This window comes from Caloenas nicobarica, chromosome 2, assembly GCF_036013445.1.
Source record: "Caloenas nicobarica isolate bCalNic1 chromosome 2, bCalNic1.hap1, whole genome shotgun sequence".
NCBI lineage: Eukaryota > Metazoa > Chordata > Aves > Columbiformes > Columbidae > Caloenas > Caloenas nicobarica.
The window spans coordinates 164,575,425-164,586,471 of record NC_088246.1 but is presented as its reverse complement, the minus strand read 5'-3'; the positions used below and the strand labels follow the sequence as shown (position 1 = coordinate 164,586,471).

General features: G+C 53.6%; 2 protein-coding genes across 2 annotated transcripts; both read right to left on the bottom strand.

Moving 5' to 3' along the window:
• Positions 1-2,189: 2,189 nt before the first annotated feature.
• Positions 2,190-2,516, bottom strand: LOC135985920 (feather beta keratin-like). The gene has a single exon (XM_065629620.1). The coding sequence runs from the start codon at positions 2,514-2,516 to the stop codon at positions 2,190-2,192; it is 327 nt and encodes a 108-aa protein (XP_065485692.1).
• Positions 2,517-9,301: 6,785 nt separating this feature from the next.
• Positions 9,302-9,610, bottom strand: LOC135985461 (feather keratin 1-like). The gene has a single exon (XM_065628809.1). It carries the CDS (start codon positions 9,608-9,610, stop codon positions 9,302-9,304), a length of 309 nt encoding a protein of 102 aa, XP_065484881.1.
• Positions 9,611-11,047: the final 1,437 nt, after the last annotated feature.

Sequence of the window (11,047 nt, the reverse complement as noted above, 5' to 3'; positions counted from 1 at the left end):
TTTAGGTTAGCAAATGCAGACAGGATTCATTCTTTTAAGTGATGACAAAAACCTAACCACTTCAGGGCTGAGCAGAAGTGAAAGCAAGATAATGAGGGCATTGTCCAAATGCCTCTGAAAAACTGACAGACTTGGGGTATCAACTGGCTCTCTAGGAAGCCTGTTCCAGTGTTTGGCCACCACCTCAGTAAATGTATCTTTCCCGTAATATAGTCTGAACCTCCCTGATTCGGCTTTGAACCATTCCCATGTATCCTGTCACTGGATCCCAAGGAGAAGAGCTCAGCACCTCTTCTCTCCACGTCCCCTCCTCAGGAAGCTGCAGAGAGCAATGGGGTCGCCCCTCAGCCTCCTTCTCTCCCAATGAGACAAGCCCAGTGTCCTCAGCCACTTCCCTAAGACATGCCTTCCAGCCCTTTCACCAGCTTTGTTGCCAGACTCCTGGTGCCTTCAAGTACCTTCAGGTCTGTCCTAAACTGTGGGACTCAGAACAGCTCACAGTACTCCCCTACTAGGGACAGGATCAAAAGCTTCCCTAAAATCCAGAAAAACTACATCCTCCACCTTCCCTTCATCCACGAGGCAGGTGACCTTATTGTAGAAGGATAGGAAATTAAACAGGACTTTCCCTTAATGAACCCCTGTTGACTGTACCTGAGGATTACATTATCCTTAAATGCCTTTCAGCAGCACTCAGTTGGATCTTCTCCATAATTTTCCAGGTACTATGGTCAGACTAACAGGTCTGCAGATTCCTGGCTCTTCACTCACACTCTTTTTTTAAATTGGAATAATGTTGGTTGGCTTGCAGTGAGTAAGGAGCTCTCTAGACTCTCCAAACCTGCTGAATTTGTTCACCGCGTGAGTAGCGTTTGTTGGTGAGCAAGATGAGGTGGGGCAAGAAGGGTCTCTGTGCGTCTGTGTTGATGGTGCTGGAGTGGCTGGCAGGCAAGAGGCAGGTTGGGCCAGTGCAGGGCTGGGCTGGGGGTGCCAGTGAGTCAGCGTGACTCATGTCTGCCCCCCAGAAAGGGCGTTGTGTATCTGAATGTGCATAAGTCCATGGGGAAAGGTGGTTTGAACCCAGGATTGCTGAGGGAGCTTCCTGATATCCTTTCACTGGACATAGAGGAATGTCATGGAGCTGAGCAAGGGGAGAGGCCAAGTCCTGTTTCTGGGGAGGTGTCAGTGCCGGTAGGTGGGATGGCTGGGTGCCAGCTGGAGAGAAGCATCTTAGCAGAGAAGGACCTTGTGGTCCTGGTGGAGAATAAAAGGACCCTGAGGTGGCAATGAACCCTTGAGGCAAAAGGGGCCGGCAGCCTCCAGGGCAGCATTGGGAAAAGTGTTGGCAGGAGGTTGAAGGAGGTGACCCTTCCGCTCTCCTCAGCACTGGTGAGGTCCCATGTGGGGTCCTGTGTGCGGGTCTGGGCTCCCTAGTGGATAAAGGAAAATTGCGGGGCCACGTACATGGTAAAGGGTCTAGAACATCTTCCATTTGAGGAGAGGCTGAGAGAGCTGGGACTGTTTAGCCAGGAGGCAAAGAGCACTTGGGGGATGTCGTCAATATGTGGAAATCTTGGAGGGGAGGGAATGAAGTCTGTTTGCTGGGAGGGCTGGAGGGTCATGCTGGGGGAGAGAGTTAGTCACGTCTGTGGTGGAAGGGAGAAATTTTGTCTGAGACATGTGCAAGGAAGCATTGTCATGTTGAAGCCTCTCTTTGAGCCAGTGATGGGTTTGTGTCACATCCTGGAAGTCGTGCGGCACCAGTGTTGGTGGTGGCATATTTCCTAGGAGAGGACTTGTTTCCCTTTTCCATCCATGGGCTATTGAGCCCTGTTTTTGATCAGGTGAAGTTGGGTGAGCCACGGGACAAGAAAACAATAGGCCGCGTCTCAGGCTGGGGTGCAGGAGAGCTTTATTGAGAGGAAAGAATGAAAAATACAGGAGTGCCAAGTGGAAGGGAGCAAGTCTGAGGTGCAAAGAAAGATGTGGGAGAAGTGGAGAAGGGCCACAGGCCACGTTTGCAGGCAGCCCAGGCTGCCCCTTTGCTGCTTATGTGTTTGGTGCCTGGAGAGGAGGAGCCGTGGACAGCAGGTCCATGTGCCAGGAAGGGCCTAGAGGTGCGTGTCTTCAATCCATGCCGTGGCTTCCAGGGTGTGTGTGGTTGGCGTCAGGGGTGGTGGCGAGAGCCCTTAGCAGATGTAGCCGCCCCTTCTGCCGCCGCAGGAGCCCAGGCCTCCGAAGCCGCCCAGGCCTCCGAAGCCGTAGCCGTAGCCAAAGCGGCCGGAGTTGATGGCAACTCCCTGGGCACCCAGTTCGTTGCCCACGGCAGCCGATGAGGAGGATCCGACGGTAGTGCTCTGGGGGTAAGAGGTGAGGATGGGTCCTGGCAGGGTGACCAGCACGGCGGGAGGCTGGATGACGACGCGGGAGTCCTGGCACTGCAGGGCACAGGGCTCGTTGCAGCTGTTGGCCAGCGGGGTGGGTCCGCAGGGGCGGCAGACGTCGTAGCAGGCCATGTGTGTGGTGCGGAGGGGCCCTGGAAGGGACGAGAGGCTGTTGAGCAAGCGCAGGGGCGTGGGGGTGCGAGGAGCGGTGTCGCAGGAGGGCGAGGGAGCGGGGAGGATGGTGTGGGGCTGTGGGGAGCGTGGCGGTGGGGAGGCGTGAGGGCTGCTGAGGCTGGGGGCAGAGCGTGCTGGAAGAGAGGGGCCAGGCGGGGCAGGAGAAGGAGGGGAAGGGGGCTGAGGCTCACCTTGTTGAGCGCGGAGGGAGGAGAAGGCGTCAGGAGAAGTGTGTGAGGGAGAGAGGCGCTGGGCTGGCTTTTATGCTGGTCCTGGCTGGGCGGGACAGCCTTTGCGCATGACGGCATTTTGCAGCCAGCAGCTGTTGGATGCCACAGCCTGGCCAGGAATGAGGAGGGTGTGTTTTCCTTCCCGCAACGCTCCAATTTCTTCTTCTTGTCTTGAGGACGTGTCCACTTGGCCCCGGCGGCAGCTTTGAAGTGCGAGCATTAGAGGCCAAAGACTTGGTGTTGATGGTGCGTGTCAGGGCGGGCAGAGGACGCGGCCAAAGCGTAGGAGAGGTGGGGTGTCCCAAGTGAGGTCATCCCATGGCACTCGTGTGGTTTGCGGTGTGTTCTGTAGAGGGGGCCCCATTTCCTCGCAGCTCTGACAGGCTGGTCTGGGCTTTGGAGCTGCGACAGGCATGAGGGGCTGCCCATTCCATGGCGTTTGATCGCTCACCTGCCTGCTGCCATCTCCTTCAGCTTATCATTAGACTTGGCCTTTCCTCTTGATTGTGTTCTGTGGGTGTCTTGCTTGTAAGCTTGTAGCTGTGTGTATTCATTTTATGTGGCAAGATTTTGGTCGCCTATGAGCTTCATGGTTTTCTTATGTGAGAAGATACCAGAAGATTCCCCCATGTGTGGTAGAGAGTCCCCATATGCTGAAAGACAAGCTGGCAGGGAAGAAGACTGGCCTGGCCTTAACTGAGAGGTTTGGCTTGAACTCATGAGAAAAAAAGAGAGTTTTTTCCCTTTGCAAGAAGAGGCAATTAACTCAGGAGGAACACCAGGATGTTTTTAGGTTATGCAGGGGGAAAATTAGAAGAGCCAAAGCCCAAGTAGAACTTAATCTGGGTCCTGCTAGAAAAGACAATACAAACTTTTTGTGTACATATTTTTGCAACGAAAGGAGAGCTAAGGAATATCTCCAGCTTTTAGTGGATGCAGGGAGCAACAGATTTACAATGGATGAGGAAACGACCTTAATGCCTTCTTTGCCTCAGGTTTTAATGGTAAACCCAGTTGTGCTCTGTGTACTCAGGTCCCTGAGCTGGAATACAGGGATGGGGCATAGAACGAAGCCCCCGGAATCGAAGGGGAAATGGTTGGTGGCCTGCTACACCATGTAGACACACACAGGTCCGTGGGGCCAGATGGGTTCTACCCAGGAGTTGTGAGAGAGCTGGCGGAGGTGCTCACCAAGCCAGTTTCCATCATCGGGGAGGTCCCAGTTAATCAGAGTTTGGCAAATGTGACGCTTATATAGAAGAAGGGAAGGAAGGAGTATCGGAGGATCTGCAGGCCTGTCAGTCTGACCTTGGTGCCAGGGAAGGCCATGGGGCAGGTCATGTTGAGTTCCATCACGCTGCATGTACGGGACAACCAGGCTATCAGGCCCAGTCAGGACGGGGTGATGAGAGGCAGGTCCTGCCTGACTAACCTGATCTCCCTTGTATGACAAGGGGACTCACTTAATGGATGGGGGAATGGCTGTGGATGTTGTCTACTTAGACTTTATTAAAACCTTTGACACTGATTCATTTGGAGAAAGTGTCTGCTCATGGCTTGGACAGTTGTACTCTTGACTGGCCAAAGAACTGGCTGGATGACTGGGCCCAAATAGTTGTGGTGACTGGAGTTAAATGCAGTTGGTGGCTGCTCACAAGTGGTGTTCCCCAGGGCTCAGTACTGGGGCCAGTTCTGTTTAATATCTATCTCCATGATGTGGACGAGGGGATCGAGTGCACCCTCAGTAAGCGTAGGCTGGAAAAAGGGAGGCAGAGGGGAGACCTTCTCACTGTCTGCAACTACCTGAAAGGAGGTTTTAATGAGGTGGGTGTCATTGTCTTTCCTAAGGAACAAGGAACAGGACAAGAGGAAATGGCCTCGAGCTGCGTCAGGGAAGGTTTACTTTGGATATTATGGAAAATTTATTAACGAAAAGTGTTGTCAAGCCCTGGAATGGACTGTCCAGGGTAGTGGTGGAGTCATCATCCCTGGAGGTGTTTAAAAGATGTGTAGGTGTGGTGCCTGGGGACATGGTTTAGTGGTGACCTTGGTATTGCTTGTTTAACAGTTGGATTTGATGATCTTAAAGGTGTTTTGTACCTGGAACAATGATTTGATTCTATTCAATGGCACCAGCCAGCTCCAACCTGACTGGCTGCTGGCGAAACCTGAGCCATTCAGCAAGTTGGTAGCACAAATGTGTGAATATCTTTAAGAAGGGGAAAAAACCAACTGCACAATTGTAACTGGAAGAGAGGGGGAGATATATGTAAGAGAAAAATGTCTACAGACAGCAAGGTCAGTGAAGAAGGAGGGGCAGGACGTGCTCCTGGTGCTGGAGCAGAGATTCCCCTGCAGCCCGTTGTGAACACCAGGATGGAGCAGATTGTCCCGCTGCAGCCTGTGGTGATCTCCCTGTCCTTACAAAGACTCAGGACCCTTTCGTCATATTTCCTCTCCTCATCCAATTGAGGAGGGGGAGTGACAGAGCAGCTTGTTGGGCACCTGACAGCCAGCCAGGGTCAACCCACCACAGAGCCCCATCTTCCCGGCAGAGCAGGGTCACAGGCTTGTTCCTGCTCCTGGTCCTCAGTGCCCCAGGCCGTGCCTCAGGGACCTCACACTGAGGAGGATGGTGACCTCACAAAGGGTCTTTCTGTGTGACCTCAGAGCACAGGGACGGTTGCTTGGTGTCCCCTGCACTGGTGCTTCATGGACCTTGCAGCAGGGAGGCTGGTGGTCTAGAGTCCCCCTGCATGGGTCACTGTGGGGCCCTGCATGGGAGAAGGGATGGTGGCCTGGTGATCCCCCTCCAAGGGATCAGTTGTGGACCCCACAGGAAGGTGAGACTGTGGTGTGGGGACTCCCACGTAGGTGGGATGGGGACCATGCAGCCAGGTGGACAGCGCAACAAGGACCCACACTTGGGTGAGATGAGGACCCCATAGCAATGGAGTGGTGACTTGGGCATCCAGCCATGGTTGCCCAGGGTCATGGCAAGAAGCAGACCAAGGATTTGGGAGCCTGTTTTTGGCCCTGCGACCTGAGCGTGAGTGAAGATGTTGTCATGGGCACTGCCAGGTGGTTGGGCTGGGGACCACAGGAAGCGGGGGCCATGACAGGGGACCCCACTTGGGTGCCCTGACACCCTGCAGCACAGGCAGGAAGTGCAGAGTCTGTTTATGTATTTACTGATTGCAGCTTTTTGGGGTTGTTACTTAATCAGGACATTTTCCTTCCGTCTTAGCTTTCCAAGTCCCCTCAACTACTGTTGCCCGAGGCCTTTGGTTTAGTTTTTGTCAGCATTTCTACTCACTCATTCCCCCTCCAGCAGTTGTTTTGAGGCCATTTGGTGAGGGTTATGTATTTATTGTAGAAGAAGTGTTGATTTCGGGGTCCTGAAAGGCGCATTCTGGAACCCTCCAGGTGCTTCTACAGCGGCTGTAAGTGGCCTCCTGATTGTCAGGTTGTTACCCTGCTGCTTGATGGTCATGTTGTTATCTGCTCCCTGATTGGCTGGTCATGGAGGTGCTTAGGCAGTGCCTGGCTGTGTTTGGGGGGGGCTGAGGCTGGTGAGGTCTGGGAGAGCTGGTGAGGCTGGTGAGAGGCCCACGGGAGCGGGACCGGCAGGCAGGGGAGGCTGGTGAGGGATGGCCTTTGGGGTGTGAATGTGGGGTGAGTGCCGAGGGGTGAGGCCATTTCTCTGTGCAGTGTTTGTGGGGCCAGAAAGGGACTGGGCGTAGTGGAGGGGCAATGGGAGGCGTGCGTGGTGTGCGGGGCTGTGCGGCTGAGAACCTGGAGGGGATGTTTGCATGGCAAAGGGTTGGTGAAGGAGAACAGATGAGACTAGACCTGTCCAGTTGGAGGGAACCTATGGTGATCATCTAGTCCCCAAAACAGGGTTCTTTACCTGGTGTGCATACAAATGAGCCAAATTTAGCACACAGAGACGGGGTATTGTTTATTGCACAGTGGCGGAAGTCTGGAGGCTGGAATAAAGCCAGCATGCTAGCAAGAATAGTAAAAGGTAATACATACATAATCTTATCACTAGGTTTACACCCTAAAGAGCTAATTGGTTGCACATTTGCATATTGCATTACATAACCTGTTTAGTGTATAATGAGCAACATTCAGCTGAAGGACACTTTATCCAACCATCTCGAGATACGTTTTGAAGCAGGACTCAACTATGTGTGCAGGCTTCCAAATGTCTACATGTGCACAGTCAGTGGTGTCTGTAGTTCGTGATCAGGTGTTATGCAAGTCATTCTTCTCTTTGTTATATCAGGAGACTGACCTAAATCTGAAGGATTTACAAATCTTTAGGTTAGCAAATGCAGACAGGATTCATTCTTTTAAGTGATGACAAAAACCTGACCACTTCAGGGCTGAGCAGAAGGGAAAGCAAGATAATGAGGGCATTGTCCAAATGCCTCTGAAAAACTGACAGACTTGGGGTATCAACTGGCTCTCTAGGAAGCCTGTTCCAGTGTTTGGCCACCACCTCAGTAAATGTATCTTTCCCGTAATATAGTCTGAACCTCCCTGATTCGGCTTTGAACCATTCCCATGTATCCTGTCACTGGATCCCAAGGAGAAGAGCTCAGCACCTCTTCTCTCCACGTCCCCTCCTCAGGAAGCTGCAGAGAGCAATGGGGTCGCCCCTCAGCCTCCTTCTCTCCCAATGAGACAAGCCCAGTGTCCTCAGCCACTTCCCTAAGACATGCCTTCCAGCCCTTTCACCAGCTTTGTTGCCAGACTCCTGGTGCCTTCAAGTACCTTCAGGTCTGTCCTAAACTGTGGGACTCAGAACAGCTCACAGTACTCCCCTACTAGGGACAGGATCAAAAGCTTCCCTAAAATCCAGAAAAACTACATCCTCCACCTTCCCTTCATCCACGAGGCAGGTGACCTTATTGTAGAAGGATAGGAAATTAAACAGGACTTTCCCTTAATGAACCCCTGTTGACTGTACCTGAGGATTACATTATCCTTAAATGCCTTTCAGCAGCACTCAGTTGGATCTTCTCCATAATTTTCCAGGTACTATGGTCAGACTAATAGGTCTGCAGATTCCTGGCTGTTCACTCACACTCTTTTTTTAAATTGGAATAATGTTGGTTGGCTTGCAGTGAGTAAGGAGCTCTCTAGACTCTCCAAACCTGCTGAATTTGTTCACCGCGTGAGTAGCGTTTGTTGGTGAGCAAGATGAGGTGGGGCAGGAAGGGTCTCTGTGCGTCTGTGTTGATGGTGCTGGAGTGGCTGGCAGGCAAGAGGCAGGTTGGGCCAGTGCAGGGCTGGGCTGGGGGTGCCAGTGAGTCAGCGTGACTCATGTCTGCCCCCCAGAAAGGGGGTTGTGTATCTGAATGTGCCTAAGTCCATGGGGAAAGGTGGTTTGAACCCAGGATTGCTGAGGGAGCTTCCTGATTTCCTTTCACTGGACATAGAGGAATGTCATGGAGCTGAGCAAGGGGAGAGGCCAAGTCCTGTTTCTGGGGAGGCGTCAGTGCCGGTAGGTGGGATGGCTGGGTGCCAGCTGGAGAGAAGCATCTTAGCAGAGAAGGACCTTGTGGTCCTGGTGGAGAATAAAAGGACCCTGAGGTGGCAATGAACCCTTGAGGCAAAAGGGGCCGGCAGCCTCCAGGGCAGCATTGGGAAAAGTGTTGGCAGGAGGTTGAAGGAGGTGACCCTTCCGCTCTCCTCAGCACTGGTGAGGTCCCATGTGGGGTCCTGTGTGCGGGTCTGGGCTCCCCAGTGGATAAAGGAAAATTGCGGGGCCACGTACATGGTAAAGGGTCTAGAACATCTTCCATTTGAGGAGAGGCTGAGAGAGCTGGGACTGTTTAGCCAGGAGGCAAAGAGCACTTGGGGGATGTCGTCAATATGTGGAAATCTTGGAGGGGAGGGAATGAAGTCTGTTTGCTGGGAGGGCTGGAGGGTCGTGCTGGGGGAGAGAGTTAGTCACGTCTGTGGTGGAAGGGAGAGATTTTGTCTGAGACATGTGCAAGGAAGCATTGTCATGTTGAAGCCTCTCTTTGAGCCAGTGATGGGTTTGTGTCACATCCTGGAAGTCGTGCGGCACCAGTGTTGGTGGTGGCATATTTCCTAGGAGAGGACTTGTTTCCCTTTTCCGTCCATGGGCTATTGAGCCCTGTTTTTGATCAGGTGAAGTTGGGTGAGCCACGGGACAAGAAAACAATAGGCCGCGTCTCAGGCTGGGGTGCAGGAGAGCTTTATTGAGAGGAAAGAATGAAAAATACAGGAGTGCCAAGTGGAAGGGAGCAAGTCTGAGGTGCAAAGAAAGATGTGGGAGAAGTGGAGAAGGGCCACAGGCCACGTTTGCAGGCAGCCCAGGCTGCCCCTTTGCTGCTTATGTGTTTGGTGCCTGGAGAGGAGGAGCCGTGGACAGCAGGTCCATGTGCCAGGAAGGGCCTAGAGGTGCGTGTCTTCAATCCGTGCCGTGGCTTCCAGGGTGTGTGTGGTTGGCGTCAGGGGTGGTGGCGAGAGCCCTTAGCAGATGTAGCCGCCCCTTCTGCCGCCAAAGCAGCCCAGGCCTCCGAAGCCGTAGCCGTAGCCAAAGCGGCCGGACTTGATGGCAACTCCCTGGGCACCCAGTTCGTTGCCCACGGCAGCCGATGAGGAGGATCCGACGGCGGTGTTCTGGGGGTAAGAGGTGAGGATGGGTCCTGGCAGGGTGACCAGCACGGCGGGAGGCTGGATGACGACGCGGGAGTCCTGGCACTGCAGGGAACAGGGCTCGTTGCAGCTGTTGGCCAGCGGGGTGGGTCCGCAGGGGCGGCAGACGTCGTAGCAGGCCATGTGTGTGGTGCGGAGGGGCCCTGGAAGGGACGAGAGGCTGTTGAGCAAACGCAGGGGCGTGGGGGTGCGAGGAGCGGTGTTGCAGGAGGGCGAGGGAGTGGGGAGGCTGGTGTGGGGCTGTGGGGAGCGTGGCGGTGGGGAGGCGTGAGGGCTGCTGAGGCTGGGGGCAGAGCGTGCTGGAAGAGAGGGGCCAGGCGGGGCAGGAGAAGGAGGGGAAGGGGGCTGAGGCTCACCTTGTTGAGCGCGGAGGGAGGAGAAGGCGTCAGGAGAAGTGTGTGAGGGAGAGAGGCACTGGGCCGGCTTTTATGCTGGTCCTGGCTGGGCGGGACAGCCTTTGCGCATGACGGCATTTTGCAGCCAGCAGCTGTTGGATGCCACAGCCTGGCCAGGAATGAGGAGGGTGTGTTTTCCTTCCCGCAACGCTCCAATTTCTTGTTCTTGTCTTGAGGACGTGTCCAGTTGGCCCTGGTGGCAGCTTTGAAGTGCGAGCATTAGAGGCCAAAGACTTGGTGTCGATGGCGCGTGTCAGGGCGGGCAGAGGACGCGGCCAAAGCGTAGGAGAGGTGGGGTGTCGTCGGTGAGGTCATCGCATGGCACTTGTGTGGTTTGCGGTGTGTTCTGAAGAGGGGGCCCCATTTCCTCGCAGCCGTGGCAGGCTGGTCAGGGTTTTATAGCTCTGCTGGATGTGAGGTGCTACCCTTTCTGTGGTGTCTGTTGCCTTCCCATGTTTCTGCTGTCTCACTAAGCCTGTCTTAGACCTGGCCTTTCCCGTTGACTCTGTCCTGTCGGTGTCCTGCTGCCTCTGTTTCTTGTAAGCCTTGTAAGTGGACGTATTTGTTTTACATGGCAAAGTTCTGGTTGCAAGGGTGCTACTGGGGTGGTGTCTTTGAGAAGGTTTCAGAAGATTGCCCATGTTCGATAGAGAATCCCTCTGTTGCAAAAGACCTGCCGGTAGGAAAAAAGACTTGCCTTGGTCAACAGAGAGCTTTGCCTTGAAATCAGGAAAAGAAGAAGAGTTTGTGACTTTTGAAAGAAGGTGTAGACAACTTAGGAGGTGCAAAAGGATGTAGTTGTTTTTGCAGGGAGGAAAATAGAAGGGCCAAAGCCCAACTGGAACTTACCGTTGCTTCTGCCCTAAAAGGTCATAAGTTTCTTTACATAAATTCACAACAGAAGGAGGGCGAAGGAGAATCTCCATTGTGCATTGAATGTGGGGGCAAACACAGTGGCAAAGGATGAGAAAAGTCCTTAATGCTTTCTTTGCCTCAGCCTTTAATAGTAAGAGCAGTCGTTTCCCAAGTAGCCAGTCCCCTGAGCTGAAAAAAGGGATAGGGAGCAAAACGAAGCCCTCATAATCTACGGGGAAATGGTTGGTGAAGTGCTAAAACTCTTAGACACACACAGGTCTATGGGGCGGATGGGATCTTGCAAAAGGTT

Excerpts from the sequence above, each read along its gene's own strand:
- LOC135985920 (XM_065629620.1), bottom strand. The coding sequence starts at position 2,516 with ATGGCCTGCTACGACGTCTGCCGCCCCTGCGGACCCACCCCGCTGGCC.
- LOC135985461 (XM_065628809.1), bottom strand. The coding sequence starts at position 9,610 with ATGGCCTGCTACGACGTCTGCCGCCCCTGCGGACCCACCCCGCTGGCC.